We start from the raw sequence: 21,684 nt of genomic DNA, 5'->3' as shown, positions 1-21,684 counted from the left end.
TTACTGACCTCTGTCATCATTTTAAGTGGGGGAACTTGCACAATCGGTGGCTGACTAAATACTTTTTTGCCCCACTGTATCAGTTTATGAAATGTTTTTGTGTTTGGTGTCCAGCAAAACAAGCAATGGAGAAAAAAAAGATGTTTACTTTTACCACCGAGCATTAAATGTGAATACTAAGGGAAAAAAGTATGAGAAACGGCACTTTACTTTCCCAGGCTTTGGGGAGCCAACAATTTGATCCTTTCTCAGCTGCATAATCTGCAGATTTAAGCCTTGTATGAGAAGGAAAGAAGACCCAGAACGCTTCCCTGTGGTGCTCCTTTTGCTTGAAATTAGGGAAAGCAGAGGATTGAGTTCTTAGCCACTAGCTGGTCACTCTGTGGTCTGCTGATTAAGAGTCCAAACCAGTCTACACTCTTGTGTTTTTAGGGCCAAATTATAGAGGCTGCTTTGCTCATAAAACTGTGATAATGCTGAAGTATTCTTACACACTGATATTACGTCACAATAGTTCAGACCTTTAGCAGTTCACAGCTTCACTTGACTGAGGATGAGTTGCGAATTAAATGGAAAAACCTTGGGCCAGCAGGTCAGGGGGCAGAGGCATCAATAGAGAGTTTTTGATTATTTCCAGCCAGCCCAATGTTTACTGCACCTCATTCCTCTGCTCCCCACACTTCTCCTTACTAATGAGGGCAACATACCAAAAAAAAAAATAGCATGAAAGAAGAAAGTGAAGGAAAAACTGCAGTAATTGAGCTGCAGGTTACAGAATACAGAAAGAAATTCTATATCACACACCAGTTGAACACTTTCAGTGCTCTTCAATGTCATTATTGGAATTGTGAGTTGAGATTTGAAGCCGTCCTGAGCTTAAAGCACAAAGAAACTTTATGCTGTTTTCACTCAATTTTCCATCTGCTGTGCAGCTCTAGCTCCAGGTAAAGATGTTTAAGACCAGTGCTGCTGCAGTTGATCAGCACATGTCCAGGAACACCATCTGCTTCAGCAGCTTTATTTGTGTTCAGCCACCATAAGGTTTTCTTTTGTCTTTGTGGGAGTTTATTAGAAGTGATTGTTCTTTTTTTGTCTGGTGTAAATTCAGTGATGGAGGCTTTTTTCTTCTTCAGCAGAGATGTTTTGTTGGGGGTTTTTCTCGCTATATATATTAAAGTGAGGCTTTCTTTACGGCTTATTAAAGGCTGTTGCTTTTATCGTTAGACTCATTATTAGATATGCAGCACCAAATGAAATGCTTTTCTCACTTGTAAGTGTGAAGCCTCGCACAGACTCGTGTGTAGACAAATCCCAGTCAGCTCAAAAAGCAAATGGAGTTCAGAGATACAGCATCTCCCTCAGGCCACACTTCTTTCTTTTTTTCCCCCTGATCTCATGGTTGGTCTTTGGCTTTGGAGGCAGAGGTTAGAGACACACAAACGGATGATTGATTGTAGGAGGTTCGTATTGTTTTTCCCACTCTGGTTAGAAGCATTCTCATAGTGGCGAATTTCAGCATGTTGTTGCGTTTCTTGTTTACACACGTTAGTACTCTCGACTCTCCCTTTAACACACTTGTGCACAGAAGTAAGACAGTGTTCCCGCACTTTGGTGTTAATCTGCCGAGGCCTCGGGATGTGATTGTTCTCTGTTGTGGAGTTCAACACTAGATTTTTCCGTTGTCTTCTCTGTTTGTTGTTAACTTTCTATTATCCTGCTTTTGTGCAGGATTTTTGCTCAAATTAAAACTCCGCTGCATCCTCCCTGTACCCAGATAGTTTCTGAGGAATGGGTCTTGTAAGACATGCAAAATGCACATTAGCATCATCGTTGTTGGTGAAGACGTGTGAGAGGATAATGAATTTCAGCTCAATTTAAGTATAATCTACTTCATTAGCACTTGGCATGCAGTTTGTGAACTCGAGTGAGTTATGAAGGTCTGATGCTAATATGCAACATCATTTTGGAAAAGACCAACTGTCAGTCAGGCTGTGACATTTTTATGCTTGGAGTTTCCTTTGATGATATTTGAGTTCTTTAAGGATGTCTTTTGTAATAAACCAAGTATTTGTAGCCTCGGGTCACATGTCTGAAGCTGGAGAGCTGTTCCTCTGACCTTGGGTTGTTCAATGGATTTTAAGTCAGAATGTGAAAGCACCAAAAAATATCCCTCCACGCAATTAAATCACCAGCCTGAACTGTTGATATAAGAATGGATGGATTTCTGCTTTGATGTTGTATATGCCAAATTCTGTTCCTACAATCTGAATGTCACAGAAGAAATTGAGACTTATCTGATCAGGCAGTCTTGTTTTTTCCTCTATCATCCAATTTTGGTAAAACTGTGCCAACCATAGCCTCAGTTTTAGCCTCAACTGTCAGGAGACACTTGCATTGAAGGTTCAACGCTCCTCTGCATACTTTAGCTGTAATGAATGGTTATTTTAAGTAAGTGTTGCCTTTTATGCCAGCTCAAAGCAGTCTGGCCATTTCCCTCTGAACTCTGGTATCGACAAAGCATTTCCGTCCAGGTAATTGACTGGATATTTTCTATTTTTGGACCATTCACTGTAAACCATAGAGATGGTTGTTAAAGAGAAAAATCCCAGTGGGTCAGCAGTTTCTGAAATATTCAGACCAGTCTGTCTGGCACCAGCACCCATGTCACGCTCAAAATCACCTTTCTTCCCCACTCTGATGCTGGTTTGAACCTCAGCAGGTCGTCGTAACCATGTGTACATGCCTAAATGTAGTGAGTAGCTGCCATGTGATTGGCTGATTAGCTATTTGGGGTACTGGGTAGTATAATAATTGGTTGGAAAGTTCAGTGACAATGATGTTAAATAACAAGGCAAAGAAACAGAGATAAGAATCACAGACAGTAGCTGCAGACAACAGTTTCTGTTGTTCTTTCAGAGTTAATTTAACTTCACTTAAAAGAAGCTCTTTGTCTTTTCTGACTTGTGTGATGTGCTTTAACATGGGTCTACAAAGACTACCAAGCAGATTCTTGCCAGGAGCTTTTGGTGGCTTAATTAAGCCAAGCCTTCACGAAAAAAAAACTACGAAAAAAATCTTCTAAATGTTCCTGTAGCTACACAATAAAGTTAATATTTCATACAAATCCAGACATATATTGGATGCTGTAATTCCAATTTTACCTTCAAGGACTTGTAATAATGTAGCCAGCAACATTTTACTTTAAATGCTCAGTTGATTTCATTCGATGTCCCAATCTGAGCCTGTTAGCAGACTACACCGTGGCGATCAACTTGTTAAAATCACACCTGCTAAAATGAGCTTGTTTTTGGACATTTTTGAGAACACTGGAGCTTCAATAAGCTGCTAGTATAGCGTTTCATTTGTAAGCAGATACGAAAAATTGTAAATTGCATTTCCTATGAGAAAGATGATGGTTCTTGAAAGGTCGACTATCTTTTTTCCCTTTTTGTATCTATGTAAATGTCCCCAATTATTTCTAGTCTAATTTTCACGAGAGTGTGAGTGAGTGACAGCAGGAGCAGGAGAGAAAAAAACCTCATGAGAGGGAAAGGTTCAGACTACTTTGAATAGAGGGATAGAGAGCCATGAGAGAGATTTCTATAAAGGACCGTTTCAGACCAGCAGTGGATACCCAGGGGAGTGGTCCCACAACATCCAATTTTAATGAGCGGATTTCAAAACTTACAATGAAATGACAAGTTGAGCCACAACCTAGGAGACAGCTGAGCGATGAAAATGTCTGCTTTCCCCTCGTCCCCCGGGGTATGTGGTGTTTTCCACTTCACTGGGTGTCCTGTCCTCACCTCTCTCTACCTCCCTTTCGTTTCCACCTCCTCTCTTCTGCTCTCCGGTGAATTACCTTCATCCATCCTCTTCTCACTCGTCACTTGTCATCATTTCTTACTCGTCTAAGTGAAACGCTTCCAGCGGGTTCAGATTGTTCAGAGTGTGGAGGACTGTTTCTTCTTGTTTGTTTAATGTCCATGTAAAAGAAAAGTATCTAATCAGTATAGCAGTATTCAGTCTTTTAATTGTGGTGTTGTCATGAGACTTAAATCCTCTACATTTCTTATCTATTTTGCTGTCTTTGTTGTGAGCTTTAACAGCTTTTTATTGGAGATGGATCAGATTTTTCCATTTATTTGCCCATCAAACAAACAAGGTTTTTTCCAGTGTTTTCTTTAATAATCAGGGTAGGGCTGGGCGATATGGCCTAAAATCAATATCACGATAAATTGAGCAGTTAACCTCGATAACGATAAACCACCCCAAGTGCCAAAAAAACAAACGTTTTTGTTTTGTTTTTCATTTGATGGGGCTGTGGCAGGCATCATAGTTCCTCCAGGTATTTTGATAATATTATTCCCCCTAGACCTATTCTTTGCAATTATATTATTACCACTTTAAAGGACTGTAAAATGTCACTGAAAATAAATGAAGACAATAGTAGTAAGTACTTTTAGTGGTTAAGATTTATTAACTGAACAAAATAAAAAGTGTAGGATACAATATGTAACCATGCTCTCTAAAAAATGTGCATCCCTTGTAAACAAAATAGTTTAATAATAAATATGTTTCACATTGGCTATTCACAAAGTAAACAATGATTGTGCAAATGTAATGCCATCATGGACAAAGGCCTATCTCTGCTAAGGCCTTGAGGTACTATAACTTGTAAACAAATAATGTCACAAACACAAATGTCAATTGAACACAGAAAAAACTATAATAAATACTAAGCACTGCCATGTGACTAGTGAAAACTATAAACTCTTAAACAAAAACATTAAATAGTGCTGTTTGCAAAAAACTTCAATAGAACACTGATAGTTAAAATTAGGCAGGGCTTGAACAGGGCACTTCAAAAAGGGGCAGCAGCAGACTTGGTATCCTGAGCGGTTCAATCAAACTACTGTTGTAGATGTTTACCTGAGTAGTGTTTACTCCAGGTTCTTGCTAAGAAACACAAGCATATTGACCATGTCAGGTTTCAGGCAGGATCTGAGGCATGTCACAATGTTTCCTCCAGAACTGAAAACCCGCTCGGATGGGGAGCTGGTGGCTGGGATGCAAAGATACTTTTTTGCAATGTTACTTAGAGTGGGAAAGTTTACTTGATGCTTTCTCCACCAATCTAGTGGATTTTCCTCAAACATTATTCAAACATTAATACTTTCAATTTTGAATATGACGCACAGAATTAAAGTCACTTTAAAACACACCAGATGTCACCACCCAAATATATTAAGATGTACACACTTACCGATTGCCAGGTGCAGCCTGTGCCCAAAACATTGCACCCGTGTCCATTTATTGAGCTTGACAGCTTTCACAATATTTGGGCCGTTGTCAGTTGTTATAGCAACAAGGTCCTCTTCACTGATGTCCCATGCAGACAGCATCGCTCTCAACCCCTGTCCAACCATCTCCCCCGTGTGATCAGATGGAAAATAGGCCGTCTCGAGCACTCTGGTACGCAGCTCCCATTTGTTGTCGATGTAATGAACTGTGAGACTAATATACGGCTCCATTGTACGGCTGGACCAGAGATCGGATGTGGCTGCAACGTGCTTAACGTATCTCAATTCAGCAGCAATCTTTTCCCTCTCTGTGCTGTACATGCTGGGAATGATAGTTTTTGAAAAATATTTTCGTGATGGGAGTTCGTATCTCTTGTCAGTTATTTTCATGAAGTGTCTGAACCCGTTACGTTCCACTGTAGCAATAGGAGCCATGTCTTTTGCTATGTGGTAGCCTATAGCATTTGTGATTTCTTGCCATCTTTTTGAAGTTCGCTCATATAGTTGAGTACTAGCAAATGCTTCGGTTATTGACCGCTGCCTGGTGGAGGAAGACGTTTTTGCTGGTCCTCCTACTCTCTTCTCGCTTTGAGCTTTTTTTTATGTCTTCGAATTGAATCACATGGTTGTGCTGCAGGTGGCGGAAGAGGTTGGTTGTGTTACCTTGACTTGACGCAACAGTCTTTTTGCAGAGTTTACATTTAACAATATTTTGATCAATATCATCCTTGTTGAATCCAAAATGTTGCCAAACGATTGCTGATGCATTTTTTTTGTTAACAAGCGTCTCCTCTTCCTCCTCCACCAGCTCTACCTCCGTCGCTGCTGCTTCAACATTTAAATCGTCCTCCATTTGTTCACCCGTGTCTCGTCTTGTTACAGGTAGTAGAGTCATGTGACTCCACCCCGTCAAGTGTGTAACATAGCACAGCGTCTTAAAGGGACATGAACCCTAAATCAGGGTATACTTAAAAAAATGACAATTGCCAATTGTCCTCTCATGATGATGGGGTGGGGGGTTGTCTGCACTCAGTGTCATGGCAACCAAGCGTACGTTATAAATATCTTCATCCTTAGCCGTGAGTTTGCCCAGATACAATGTGACAAATTAATATCTCCGTTCCAAACATGCTGCTCATTTCCTTAGAAATCACTTGCCAGAACGAATTAAAGGGCGAGCGTGCACTGTATTAAAATGACCTGTCATTGATTAACCACACAGCCTCCAACATTCATCCTGCCCCCGACTGCAGCCGCCGTCTTGTTTAATGATGTCGGCGTGCACTTCCACACATCTGATAAATATCTCTAGAACATATCTGCCCGTATTTTTCCCCATCTTTCTTTTCCTTGTGTAACTCCCCCTTTTATGGCCTCCTCTCTCCAGCACGGAGCAGACCCCACTAAGAAGAACAGGGACGGCAACACGCCTCTGGACCTGGTGAAGGACGGGGACACGGACATCCAGGACCTGCTCAGAGGAGACGCGGCGCTGCTGGACGCTGCTAAGAAAGGCTGCCTGGCTAGGGTTCAAAAGTTATGCAGCCCCGACAACATTAACTGTCGGGACACGCAGGGACGCAACTCGACTCCTCTGCACCTTGCAGGTAAAAAAGCCGCCCAGCCCACACACTTTTTTTTTTTTAAACCTTTTTATCTATAATTACGTCTTAATTTTATCGGTAGAGCGAAACACCACATTTTGATAGCACAACTAGCTCGAGCAGTTGACCTACAATGACCTCGTATTACATTACTCGCATAATATGGTTTTTAAAGTCTTGATAGCACAGACAGCGTTTGTCCCCTTAAAGGCAGACAAACTATTATGTATATATTCAAGGTGTGCAATCATTGTGACATCAGTTTCAGAGATAACAGCTGATACACCATCCTGCTAAAGCCCCTCATGGGGATAAACACACACACACAAATGCCTAATGAGATTCACGCTGATCTAATCGTCCATAAATTTACATTAAAATTTCACCTTTTAGTACAAACCATGTCCTGAATTATGAAAACACATTATAGATGCAAACTCAAGGCTGAAAATGAGCACTTAGTTTTGTTTAACTCTTTTACATTATGGGTCATACTTTAGAGGTTGCTTTTATCCTGCTTTTGTTCAATTTGGTGCCCTAAAATGTGCATAATTGTGTCAGGAAAGTTTAAAGACCAAAAACTGCTTCCTGTTTCTCCTTTCTATTATGGATTTTTTGTGTCTTAATATATATATAAACACACTTCTTGCTGCGTGATGATGCAGTATATTTAAATAGAGGAGGTTTTGCTGCATGACTGGCACTTCAGAAGTTAAGAAACTGCTGGAAAACACTTTAAAGGTCTGAATAAATCTGACCACTTAGACACACGCCCACGCACCCTCTGTGTTGATGTACTTTCTTGTAAAAGGAAAAGATGATTATATGTGCCGTCCCACTGCCGTGAACGTAGGCTGACATTCACTCTGTCTTTATCATTATTTTGTCTTCTCTCATTAGCTGACTGCGTTTTTATATCTTCCTCACTCATCTTTCTTTCTGTCCTGCTGCGTGGAATCGTCGCCTGTGGCGCTCTCTAGCTGGCTATAACAACTTGGAGGTAGCCGAGTATCTGCTGGAGCATGGAGCCGATGTGAATGCGCAGGACAAAGGAGGGCTGATACCGTTACACAATGCCGCTTCATATGGGGTAAGACACAAACATGACGCTTGCCTTTTTTGCTACCTGTTCATAGTTTCTTTAAAAAGTCTTTTATCTCCTTTAACATTCACTCACTTAAATACTTGAGGCCAGCTGTATATTTATAGTGCATTTGTTTATTTTTTTTATTTATTGTATTCGACTTTTAGAGTAGCAAGACTTACTTCATACTTGAAGCGCAAAACTGATGGAAATGAATCAAGTTAATTTTTGCATAAAAGTGATTGAAAATCTTTATCGTAAACCTTTTTTAGAATTCGTTCATGGATAAAGGTGTAAATGCATGATGAACATAGATTGATAGATAACCACACTTGGGTATTTTAATCAATAAAACAGCTCAGTTGCTTATAATCTTTCTATATGCTTCCCTTCACTATATTGTTTTACATACACTAAATTTAAAATACACTATTATTACAATACTTCACTTACTATATGATTTTATTGTGATTTTTAACATTTTGCAATATGCTCAGTATTGCATATATTGCAGTTTATCACCTTTTTTCAACTGCACATTAAGTCAAAATCATCTCAAGAGGTTGTTGTAAAGTTTGACAAGTATGCATATTTTGGATGTTTAGAAAATGTGTAGCACACAGTGTGTGATATTTAACTGTGACGCTGGATCGTACTTACCTAAACAGCAATAATAATGACTATCATCTTTAGCATGGGGGGGATATTCGACTGTTGAAGGTTTACATTTGTGCTTTTTCCCTTCATCTTTGGTGGCACAGCGCTCGTAGCTTGTCAGCAGTCTTCTGCTAAAAGAGTCATGAAACACGTGTTTGCATGAAAGCTTGATGAGCTGTGCATTTTGGAAACGCACACACAAACAGTTATACACACTCAAGCATCCCTGACTGTTACTGCAAAACAAGCTACATTCTGTTTGACACCAAGACACGAGCCGTAGACAGACGACGAGGGAATGAGGGAGACGAGCGGGAAAAGCAGGAGAGGAAGGACCGGAGGGAAAAGAAAAATCATGACAGATTTAATAATTCACACGTTTTCTGTTTCACACAATCCTGCAATCCGTTTTTACATGTTTTTTTCCCCTGATCTTAATTTTGTAGCACTCATTCAGCAACACTTCACACATTTGCTCTTGTTAAATGCTTTTATTCGTGCTGCCCTCGCCTCCCCCAGACACCACCTCACTCATCTGCTCTCATTTTCTACCGTTTTAATTCCTCTCCTCCGCTTTCCTGTTTCTTCTTCTTTATGTCTCCCCGCTACTTCCTCTCCTCTGTCCAGCACGTGGACATAGCTGCTCTGCTGATCAAGTACAACACGTGTGTCAATGCAACCGACAAGTGGGCATTTACTCCCCTGCACGAAGCGGCCCAGAAAGGGAGGACTCAGCTCTGCGCGCTGTTGCTCGCCCATGGAGCCGATCCCACTATGAAGAACCAGGAGGGGCAGACGCCGCTGGACTTGGCCACGGTATGAAAGGATTTCTTGTGGGACTTTTTTTGGGATCTGTCCTAATTTCTTCCCATAACAGTCTTCATACTTATGAGTCAGCACATTGACTTAAATAGACGTTCAGATGGTTATGGTTAACTATTCAGAGAGTTGAGCGCCATAAGGAGAGTTTGCAGAAGTTTAGATGGTGGAACAGACAGCTTTCTAACTCCTCACACCCTAATGAGGTTTCCTAATGAGCTTCCTTACGCGTTTCCTTGTTTGACTGTAGGTACCAAAGTTTGAGAGCCTCCTTTGGAAAACAGCACATCACTGCTGCTGACATCTACAGGCTTGTAACTCTGCTAGAGATAAGAGGAAACGGAGGCATTTGCTGCTCTTCTCACACTATGCATTCAGTTTATTTATTGACCATTGGATGAAGTCATTAATGGATATAGCAGTCCCAGGAAAAGCCTGGAAAATTTGGCTTGCTCTCATGAAGCTTCGTGACAGTTTGATCCTGTAATGAAAACGTCACACGTGCCATTTTCTAGTTTAGTCCAGATTAGCTTTGGGATAACTTCACAAAGCGTGGCCTCTGACCATGATTGAGTTAAGCTTCTTAGTCATTTTCAAGGCATTACACAAAAAAATACAAACACAAGTGCCCTTACAACAAGAAAGTGCATATTTCAGTCAGAAGAAAAGAAAAGACAGTGTCTTATACTCAAAAATAAAGTGATAGATTTGCCAAAAAATCCAGAAAAAGTGTAGCACTACAGTGATTTGCTGCAAAAACACAACCTGGTGTGATCTGTAGATAGTGTGTTCAAAAATACAAACAAACATACAAAACTAATTCAGAGGTGTCTACATGTTGTGTCTTTGTTGCAGGCTGATGACATCAGAGCACTTTTGATTGATGCCATGCCGCCAGACGCCCTGCCAAGTTGTTTAAAACCACTGGCCACTGTGGTGAGTGTCTGCACACAGTATAGGCACAGATGCTGTCTCTGTGTTGAATCGGATGAAGTGTTAATAGCAGAATTCATATCAGTTTTTAATCTTAAGCTCAATGTAAAGAAAAACGTGCTTTGATTTAAACCTAAACGAAACACCGAACGGACCAGATGTGTGAACATTTTTACGTTTCCATATTTAAACAGACGTCTCACTGACAGAAGTCTTCATTCGAGAGCTGCGTATGAATTTATGTTGTCACATAATTACCAAAATGTGCAAAATCTAGGTTCTATTTGCAAATCAGTTAACCAAACATTAATTACCAAACCCAGACAAGGTCCGTGCACAGCATTTAAATAGAAGCTGATTAACTAAAAAAGTGAGCAACGTGAAGGGCGATCAGAGAGGGCATCCTCTGCCAATTTCAGTTGCTCTGGATCTGCACCAAAATTTAATGAGTTCTTCTTGTGCCCATTGCTCCACCCCACGAACGAGTGTTATGACAGAAAAGCAAGTTTCACCTCAGCTGTCATGGCAGAGGAACAGGGAAGGGTATCGTCTCTGCCCAACCTGCTCTCTGAAACCCTTTTTCTTAAATCTGTTTTTTTAGTTTGTAGATGAGCCTTTTTTTCCTCTGCTAATTACGCCACTGCAAAACATGTTGCATATATAAATACTGATTTAAAAAAGATACAATTTTATTCTTTTATCCACTTTTTCATACTGTGCAGGAGCCCTAAAGAGATAAAAGTAACTGACATGTTACTCAAGGTGACCCAAAGTGCATTAGAGACAGGCACATTCACAATCCAGGTCTCCAAAAATCCGGTTTCATAACACATGAAAAACTGAAAAGTGTGTTTTGTTGCCTTGAGTAATTATAGTGGAAAGTAAAAAGCACAGTGATTAATTAAGTGTTCATTAAAATGTGGTCATTAAGAAGCTGTCTCGTATGTAAGCTGTCTTTATAGGTTAAAAGTATTGGTATCTGTATTGGAAAAAGCAATATATTTCCTTGGTATCAGATCAATACCAATATTTGTAGTGTCTCACAGCACTAAACTGAAGGCTTTCTTTATATTAGCTGGCTCAAGAAACCCTAAAGCCCCAGTCAGAGATGGCGGGTATCACAATGATGGTTATCGACTTTCTCTGTTAAGCCCACTTTTTGTTTCAGGCTCTGTACTCGCTCATGTAGAAAAGGGATGTTTCACACATTATGTGACAATCCTCGTGCATAAAATAATTCCTTTGAGTACTGCCTGCTCTGATCAGAGACGTTATGAAATAATGATTAAATGGTGATTAAAAAACATAAAACTATAACAATAAATAAGAGAAGAGATCCATGGTGAAGAGTACTAAAATGTTAAACAAGCATTTTGGTTCCAGTTATTTATTTTTATATCAAAGTGTGTTCCCAGTGCAGCTTTTTCCCCCCTTTATAGCTGTTATATTTACAGGACAGTTAAAGCTGTCCGTACTGTCCCACAGCCAAACAAAGGAGATTTAAAAACCAGTTTATTTTTCGTCATCAAAGTGAAATTATTCTTACTGACTGAACAGGTGTGTGTGTGTGTGTGTGTGTGTGTGTGTGTGTGTGTGTGTGTGTGTGTGTGTGTGTGTGTGTGTGTGTGTGTGTGTGTGTGTGTGTGTGTGTGTGTGTGTGTGTGTGTGTGTGTGTGTAACTGCTATTCCAGAGGTAAAAGAGACTTAGCAGCTTGATTCTTTACTTAGGATCAATTATAAAAATATATGTGTTATGCATCACATGCACATTCCACTCACAATGCAACTAACAGTTTGCTCGGCTGTAACTTCATGATATAAATAAAAGAATTGGTGAAAATGAGGCACTTCGAGCTGAATTTAAAGTGACACATGCAACATAAGCTGCTCCCAGACAGATTGTGGGTCTAAGTTACCATGGTGATTTAGCCCGGTAAAAAAGAGCCACAAAAAAATTGACATGTCTCGCTAACGTTTCACACTACACCGCTCTGATGAATGAATGGTCCCACAGTTAGTTTGATTACGATACACCATAACTGCAAGCCCCTGTGAAATCCTACATCATAACCTTGCGTGCATCTCCCGTGAAATGTAACTACACATCAAGACAATCAACATCCATCGTCGCTTCAAGTGGCTGAATGTCACTGATTTTCTGTGGTGTCTGGTTGCCATGTCGCTAGCTTTTTCAATTCACCTCAAGAGCTGAAAGCTCAAACACTCAAAATTGGTGACTAAAGAAATTTTCTAGAAAGTCTTACTAAGTCAAAGCAAACCTTCTCCTTCTTACTTTTAGGTAAGTGCCAATGTGGTGAGCACAGGAGCGACAGGGGGTGTGGTCATCTCTCCGTCTCCTTCCCCTTCGTGCCTGTCGGCGGCCAGCAGCATAGACAACCTGGCCGCTCCTCTGAGTGACATCACGGTGGCCGGGGCCACCGGTCCCGCAGATGGAGCGACTGGCTCCGACAGGAAAGAAGGAGAAGGTGGGTGAACGCACAAGAGCGCCCGTTGTACCACGAGTCAAAACTTGTGAAAACCCTGCTGACATCACTTTTTCTCTGCAGCTCTACTTGACATGACCATCAACCAGTTCTTAAAGAGCCTGGGGCTGGAACACCTCCGAGACATCTTTCAGCGGGAACAGGTACACAAACAGCATTTCTGATGTGTCAGACTTTTAAAGCGTGAAATAGGAGGAAAAAGGAGGAAGAGAGGCTGTCGTGAATCCAATCCTGTTTCTAAGCAAAACAACTTCATTGGTCTCCCTCTTTTTGTTGTTGTTACTTGTTGTGTGTGGATCTAAGGATGGCAGGATCTGTCTGCATCCTGTGGTCCACCACTGTTATCCTGACTGTAGTATCACAATTGACATAAAACTTGATGCACACATTTTATGTAGCTGTGGACCAAGGGTGGCCACATGCAGCACCACTTTGATCTTATGTGAGCCGAACAAGTGAAACTCCCCTTTCTGTCAGTCTTGATATAAGAAAAAGAAGCCAAATTTCAACAGTATGTCTCACTTTTATCATGACAAAGAAAGCCCCTGTAGTAAATGAAAGAAATCTCTCAGGATTTCTTTTTGGGCTTATGCTGTAAGAACTAAATGTGTAAAATAATCTATCATTTAATTACTTTAGTGGAGTATGAATGGTCACAGTTGAGGTCTTTATCAGTAGGAAAAGCTGTAAAAAGTTAAAAGTCCAAAATGTCCTCCTTCACATTTTCCAAAGCTATCCAAGGGGCCAGATTGGAGTCTTTGGCTACGTCCACACTAGCCCGGATGAATTTGAAAACGGCGTTTTCGTCTGAAAACGCTGTGCGTCCACACTGTCGTTTTCAGTCGTTTTCACAGAGTTGTGCGTTCACATTGAAACGGCCGAAAACGCTTACGTTCCAGTGCTGCGCACGCGTGAAACGCAAGACGATGCGGCCTGCCTCATTTCTGTCTGCCGTTTATTTACTTTCCGGCTCTTTGAAACGTCGCAGCAAAATGTTGAGGAAAAGCATCGAGTTAACAATGAGGTGGAGTTGTTGCTGCGAGTAACACAAAAGTACAAAGTTGCAAAAGCGAGTGAGAATTAAAGAAATTGAAGAAAAGCTATCTGGAGCATGTACAAACTGATATTAATCTTTGATAGGGCTGTCAAAATTAAGCGCAAACAAAACAACTGCTGTGTAATGCCCTCCACTATCTTAGTTTAATTGGTCACATGACTGCATCACATGACTAAAATGTGTCATCGTTTTCGAAAAGGCTCCGGGTTCACTGTCCACACTGCAATGCGAAAACAGCGTTTTCAAATGTATCCACTTTGGAGAGCGTTTTCAAAACGTCAGTGTGGACGGAGGCCAAAACGGAGAGACAAAGATGCGTTTCCAAACGAAAGCGTGTTAGTGTGGACATGGCCTTTGCCAGGCCGATCTTGGCTCCCGAGCCTTATGTTTGACACCGCTGCTGTAGATGTAATGAGCTGTGATTTTGTTTTCTTTTCTTTTAAGTAGCTCATTCAGAATTTTAATTTGTCTGGTAATTTTGTCGTCTGTAATTGTTTGATTTATGGTTGCGTATCTTGCAGACCTTCCCATCAGCATTGCGTTTTATTAGCAAGTCAATTAGCAAACACCACAAACATCTGCTTAGCACGCCGGCTTTAGCATTCAGCTCAGAGCATTACCAAATTTGCACATCTTCGTGCTGAAAACGGGCAGATGTATAGAGAGTAAAGAACACAAAGGGAGGCGGAGATCTCCACAGAAGACAGAGAAGAAGGTAAATCAAGACAAAGGGGAGGAAAGAGAGAAAGGTGCTTGAATGGATGAAGATAAAAGAAAAGAGAAGCAGAGACAGAACAGTGAAGGAGATGAAAGAGGTCACAGAACGAGGAGAAAACAGACAGTGAAATAAAGTAACACTGAAAGGTGACAGCTGGTAAAAGGCAGGGTGGAAGCATTGTGGGAGATTCTGTGTGCAGTTAAATTTATTCTTGCCCCCCTCCCCTCCTAAAGGGAAACAAGCCTTCATTAATATTCAAACTGAGAGTGATGCAGAGTGATGGGGTAAGAGTCAGCTGTGTCTACGTTTCTACTTCAGAATGACATGAACAAGAACTCAGAGGTGTGACAAAGAAACAAACATTGCTTCAGCTGACCTGTCACTTGTTATAGACGCCTTTAATTTAGCTGCAGACTTTGCACTTTGCTGCCGTTCAGTGTTCTTGATGAATCGCAGAATAATGGTTTGAACTTTGCACTCTTTGAAGCTTCTTCCTTGTCAAGCCTCACTGTTAACTAGCTTGATGTAAAGGAAGACGTTCAGAGGAGGTTTGCCCAGGGCCTTAATAATGTCTGAGGTCAGCGCCTTAAAGAATAAAAACAGATGTGAAGTTCTCATGCGAAAAGCAGTTTGAATTCTAGTGTTTTTCAAACAGTTTTGTTTAATTTAACCAGTTTTTGGTCCTTTCTTCAAATTGTTTTATTCTGTTAGGGAGATCCGCAAAAGTCAAACGCTATAGTTTACCCCTCCGCGGTGTGACAGGTTTCTGCTTAGCTTATTTCTCCGCGGAGCACGTCGCAGTAAACTCCCAGCAGACTACTCAAGCTGTGATGATTTACACCTGTATCAGTGATCAAGGCAGCGTGGAGGGAAAGTTATCTCTGCCTCAAGGATGAATCTCATTTCTACTCACCCTGAACAAATTCAGGAGAGCGGCGATGACTTCGCCGTCGTCAATTTGCATATCAACTGGCTTGATTACTGCCATCCATTCATTGACCTTTTCTTTGTGCGGCTGCTGTTTTTCATGAATATTTGTCAGACCTATTTTCTCCGCGGTACATCTTAGATCACTGAACTCATCACTCTTTACAGCGGACAGTTCAGATTATCAGCTTGTAGCATGACCTGCTGCCACTATCGGCACATGACTTACTGTTAAATACATTAAGGCATTGTTAAATCAATTTTTTATGACTGTATAACTAGAGGCAATGGGAAAAATAACAAGTGCACTCTTTTTTTTCTTCTGGTTTTTTTTTGCCATCTCTGGGCAGATTTCACTGGATGTGCTGGCAGACATGGGTCACGAAGAGCTGAAGGAGATCGGCATCAACGCCTACGGTCACAGACACAAACTCATCAAGGGCATCGAGAGACTGCTGGGAGGCCAGCAAGGTCAGTATACTAGAAGAGAACAGTGCACTGAGTGTAACTGAGTGGAAAAGCATTCAAAGGAAGGGGGGGGGGTGTTAATAAAACTTGCCAATAAATATTTAAAACAATCAGTTAGACGTATTTCACAATCAATAACATTATATTCTACTAATGTTCAGATATGTTATCCAGGAAATGTGACTCATTTTATATCTACATGTCAAACACTTGGATTAGATACAAGTAGTTTGTGCCTTGCTGTCTTACACTAATGAAGGCTTCTCCTATCACAGAGGTTGGCAGTGATTCGTGATACCTGCTCAAGAGTGTTTTTGACTTGACAAGATGTTGTGAAGTAGTTTTTCCTAACCATGAAAGTAACTCTGATCATCCACTTTAGTTATCATTTCCTAAACTCTTTGCTATCTCAACTGATAGGTTGAAAAAACAAATGTAAACCTAATGATGGGCTCTTCACTTGCATCAGCACCTCTTTGGACTTCATCAATTTCCTGGAATCAACACTTGGAATCAACTCAGGATTTTTTATTTGATTAATATGTCATTAACTAACATGAAGCCATGAAACTGATTGTCAGTCAAGTCGAGTCTCTGTGTGTAAAAATGACTGTCGTTCCTGAACAATATAATTTGTATAATTTTCCTTTACCTTTTTAATTAAAATTTAGTTGAATTAAACATCTTGATCTCTCTTGCAAATATTTGCTCATAGGTGCAAACCCATACCTGACGTTCCACTGCTCCAGCCAGGGCACCATGTTGATCGACCTGCAACCGGATGACAAGGAATTCCAGTCTGTGGAGGAGGAGGTACGCAAACGCCCCTTTAAGCACATGTAACCTACACACGACACTGACCACATTTAAATTCATAGCACCTTTTTTTTTATCTTACCACCTGCATGAATTTCTTTCAGTGTGAAACAACATTTATTCATTTGCTTGAACAGTAATTTCAACCATGTGCCTAAAGACACATCACGCGGTGTCACAGCAGCCAGCTGAACGAGAGGTTTCATATCTGTGGAGCTGCTCCACTGCCTGCATTGCTCTCGTAATTGAGAAGCCGCGATTGAACGAGACAGCCGATATCAGTGTGAATGAGCTGAAATTAATGAGAACAGTCACATGTTAAAAGAAATTTAACAGGTAATTTCATCTGTAATTCTTCCTCGACAACTTGACAAATGACAGTCATGGAGTCTGGACTGATTTGTTTTTTTAAATACCAGAAGGAAAGCAGATGAAATAATTTTACCTACAATTATTTTGCACACATTATTTTTGCTGTATTATGCCACATTTCCCCACAGGCACTGTGAAGGCATCTACTCTTGATTGAATGAGCTGCTGCTTTCCTCTCACACTTTATAGTTATTTTAACTTTTCACATCGAGTTAACAATGAGGTGGTGTTGTTGCTGCGAGTAACACAAAAGTACAAAGTTGCAAAAGCGAGTGAGAATTAAAGAATTGAATTGAAGAAAAGCGATCTGGAGCATGTACAAACTGATATTAATCTTTAATAGGGCTGTCAAAATTGAGAGCAAACAAAACAACTGCTGTATAATGCCCTCCGCTACCTTAGGTTAATTGGTCACATGACTGCATCACATGACTAAAATGTGTCATCGTTTTTGAAAAGGTGTCATCGTTCACTGTCCACACTGCAATGCGAAAACAGCGTTTTCAAATGTATCCATGTGAAAAGTGTCACTCCCATCTGATGTGGACACCGGATCAGCTGGAGGCGCAATCAAAGATTGCAGCGGTCCCAGATCAGCTGTACACACTGGAATACTCTCCCATGTTGCTTGTCTGTGTTTATTGTGCTATGGTGTGTTGATATCTGTGCATTCCTGTATTATCCTTTTGTGTTACACATTTCGATGTTTTTTTTTCCTTGCTACCTGGCCTGACCTGTCTCCCCAATGTGATGTTTGTGTATTGTATGTACGGTCGGCAAGGTCTCTCATCTCTGTGGGCAACTGCAACTGACAAATAAAGGCTATCTCATCTCATCATCTCATCTCATCTTATCTCATTTTAGAAATCTGAGGCAAAAAAAGTTTAGTGTTTATGATGATTCATTGTTGTTATGTTTGATGATTTCCTCCTCAGCTACAGAGCACGATCAGAGAGCACCGCGACGGAGGCAACGCGGGCGGGGTCTTCAGCCGCTACAACATCATTAAAGTATGACCTACAAAACACATCACACTGTACAAATACAGAAATAAGTGATTTTTATTTTCTTCCCTCCTTTAAAGCAAAAAAAGAAAAAGCAATCTGGACATAAATTAAGCATTTTATGTGTGCTGTTTCCCTCCTCTCTTTCCTCTGACTGCAGATTCAGAAGGTTGTGAATAAGAAGCTGCGGGAAAGATACACACACAGACAAAAGGAAATTGCAGATGAGAATCACAACCACCACAACGAGCGCATGCTCTTTCACGGTAAATAAACACTGTGCATGTGGTAAAATATGAAAGCATGCTGAGCTTCTTTAAATATAGTCCTGCTGATTTACTTTTTTATGCTGAAATGCTCTGACAAACATTTGCACTCCTGTAATGAATATTTGTGAAATACATTTGACTCATGTACCAAACATCTGAAAAGGAATGAACTCTTCCAACAAACACAGCTAAGCACACGAATCCAAAATTGGATTATCTCAGTATAGGACAGTTAGTTAAACTTAGTATTACTCTTGCTGTGAATCCATCATCAAGTGGACTAGAAAAAAACCCCAATTCATCCCCAAAAAGGGGAGTAGTTTTGAATTTTACTCTAGTTAACGGTGTTGTCAGCGCCCTGCGGGGTGGGCAGGGAGTGTGGACACCCAACTTTGTGAATGCGATACCATACATGTACCTACTGGGAGGCTGAGACAGCTACCAGTATTTTTTTTTTCCCTTTATTAATGTTTTTGGAACTTTTGGTATCATGAGATGGTACCTGCATCCCTTTCAACTTGCATAGATAGTCCAGCCCATACATGCCATCACAAGATGGTCTGCTGCTGCAGGACTACTGTCTGCTCTTTTGATCGATGAGAAACAGAAGAAGCACCACTAGAGCCCCACAGAATGACCTCCAGATGGCCACCCATAAGCATATTTATCACATTATCTGTCAGAAACTGACTTCATGAGCAGGGCCCAACATCCTTTATTGGAAGGGGTAATCACAGCTCAGTGCAGCTCAGTTGTCATTAGTTGTCATAGTCTGGCTGTGCTGGACTCTGAGCGCATGTCCCAGTAAAGGATGTCGGGTCCTCATGCTGTGCTCATGGCATTCTGATGTTATGGGGGTCAGAAACACACACGGGTAGCCCGTTGGACATCTTGTTGTAGGGCTCTGGCAGCGCTCCTCCCTTTCCTCCTCACATAGTATTGGACCGTGAAAGTGCTTATTATTGATTGTGTGATAACTCTGCTGCAGTCTGACACATCCACGTCGGCGCTGCGGCATCGACTACAAACATTACACCAGATCCATTTAACCTGCAGCGTTTAACTGTCATACAGCATTTTGGAGAATAGGAGCACGCATACCATTCAGTTTTGGATGATTTCTACAGACACTGAGGCTAACATGGTGGCAGGTTTAACCACGAGGTTAAAATTTAGACAGCATAAAAAAGGTCCATAGGTTCAACTCTACATGAGTTCCTGCAAAGACTTAAAAGAACTGCACCGCTCAAAGGTATCCGACAGCTCCTGATATCTACTTTAAAAATCAGTACATGAGCTGATGTGGTGAATCAGTCGAAGCACCTTAAATATCTGTGACAGCTTTGGCTGTCAGCATGCCGTCCTCTAAAGCTCAAAAAGATTAATTAACCGGAGTATGTGAAATGCATAAATTCTGTTTCCTTACATGGAGGGAAAGTAAGGAAGCGTCGCACTCTGCACTTCCTCCGTCCTCTCCTAGTTTCATAGTTCTCTTGAGGACTAAGGTGCTTTGTAATTAACTGTAATATTATCTTTCTTTTTAACTGCCGTAGAGTGGAATCCTCCCAGTTTCTTAGCTCATTTTCCAGTACGCAGTACACTACCTTTTCTGGCATCTTCAGAGTCTGCTGTGATCTTTTATGTATTACTCTTGTATCTGAAGACATTTCTGATGCAGGCATCACTGTCAGGACAGACATGCTCACAGTGGAAGCAGCTGAATATTTTGTGTCATTTCTCACTTTTCGGGCCTTCCAGGTTCTCCCTTCATCAACGCAATTATCCATAAGGGCTTTGATGAGCGTCATGCATACATCGGAGGCATGTTTGGCGCTGGCATCTATTTTGCCGAGAACTCCTCCAAGAGCAATCAGTACGTGTATGGGATCGGCGGAGGAACAGGTTGTCCAACCCACAAAGACCGCTCCTGCTACATATGTCACAGGTGGGTGCTCACATCGGCCTGAGCAGCTTTAGCGAGATCTTTTTCGTTTCTTAAAATATTCTTGAAATAAAAATTGCCTTACCGAAAGATCAAATAAACTGATTTTATCGATTCCATGGTGTGCGTCTGTGTGTTTGTGTGTGTTTGCAGACAGATGCTGTTCTGTCGGGTGACACTCGGTAAATCATTCCTTCAGTTTAGTGCAATGAAAATGGCCCACGCCCCTCCTGGTCACCACTCCGTAATAGGACGACCCAGTGTCAATGGTCTGGCATATGCAGAGTATGTCATCTACAGAGGGGAGCAGGTTGGTACACACAGAAAAACATTTTTGCCTTCTAAATTTCAAGGTACTTGGAAGTTTGAGTTACTAAGTCCAACTTTTGAAATTTGGACATAATAACTCATGCAAAAAATGTATGTATTTATTCATGTTTTTTCAGCGGCGGAAACAAGCTTTTAGTGAGTAGTGGCAAGTCTTTGCAGACATTTGGCATCTTCCATGCAAACTGTTTGCACAGTTGTGACCAAAGTAATCGTAAGGACCTTGTCGATGCAGCACCACAGCCAATTTCACCCAGTAATGGCAAGCAAGCCGAACTACTCACTCACCAGCCTTTCAGGGAATACACATTATTACTGTCATTCCCAATGGGAACACTGACCAGTCTCTAGCACGGATGTCACAATACCAGGAATTTACTAATTGGTACCAGTACCAGTAGAATTACATGATTCTTGATACCAAACCTATAAGGGCAGCAGCACCAGTTGCCATCTTCTTATTCTGCATATAGCCACTTGTAGCCGTATGCTGCCCCCTACAGTTGTACCTCAGTACATACACTGCCTGGTACCCAAGGTACCAAGTAAGAACTGTCATGTTTTCAGAATTGTGGTATGAAATGGTGACCATGTGACTGGGGCTTTAGCAATCAATCATAAGCACTCAGAGAATTATAATTTTTTTCCTAGCGAATGGAGGTTGCCAGGCAGTCGCCAGCTGGTCTCTAGGCCCGTGTGACTGGGTGTTTAAATCCTCAAAAGGACCAACACTGTAAATTCCAAAAATCCTCAGCATACACACATTTGAAATACTTACCCAGCCTTTAAAAGATCATACTTAATTTACTTTGTCTTTCTTGTAGTAACCCACGTTTTTTTTCCTTGCACTGAAATCATAACAGTTTGTTTGACTTTCATG

At 41.1% G+C, this 21,684-nt stretch overlaps 1 protein-coding gene across 1 annotated transcript in view; it reads left to right on the top strand.

Moving 5' to 3' along the window:
* Positions 1-21,684, top strand: part of tnksa (tankyrase, TRF1-interacting ankyrin-related ADP-ribose polymerase a) — a 109,524-nt gene that overhangs the window by 83,706 nt on the left and 4,134 nt on the right. Inside the window, exons 17-28 of the mRNA XM_085463368.1 lie at positions 6,691-6,910; positions 7,888-7,997; positions 9,276-9,464; positions 10,323-10,403; positions 12,700-12,886; positions 12,968-13,047; positions 15,957-16,077; positions 16,790-16,887; positions 18,198-18,272; positions 18,427-18,532; positions 20,294-20,480; positions 20,631-20,787. Of these exons, the coding sequence (XP_085319494.1) occupies positions 6,691-6,910; positions 7,888-7,997; positions 9,276-9,464; positions 10,323-10,403; positions 12,700-12,886; positions 12,968-13,047; positions 15,957-16,077; positions 16,790-16,887; positions 18,198-18,272; positions 18,427-18,532; positions 20,294-20,480; positions 20,631-20,787 (1,611 nt within the window). The remainder of the gene's footprint in view (positions 1-6,690; positions 6,911-7,887; positions 7,998-9,275; positions 9,465-10,322; positions 10,404-12,699; positions 12,887-12,967; positions 13,048-15,956; positions 16,078-16,789; positions 16,888-18,197; positions 18,273-18,426; positions 18,533-20,293; positions 20,481-20,630; positions 20,788-21,684) is intronic.

The sequence above is a fragment of the Copadichromis virginalis genome, linkage group LG7 (genome assembly GCF_057382275.1).
Source record: "Copadichromis virginalis isolate Kocher_CV1m ecotype Utaka linkage group LG7, C_Virginalis_male_GT1.1, whole genome shotgun sequence".
NCBI classification, from domain to species: Eukaryota; Metazoa; Chordata; class Actinopteri; order Cichliformes; family Cichlidae; genus Copadichromis; species Copadichromis virginalis.
Note: the sequence above shows the minus strand (reverse complement) of the source record. Positions and strands in the feature narration are given on the sequence as shown.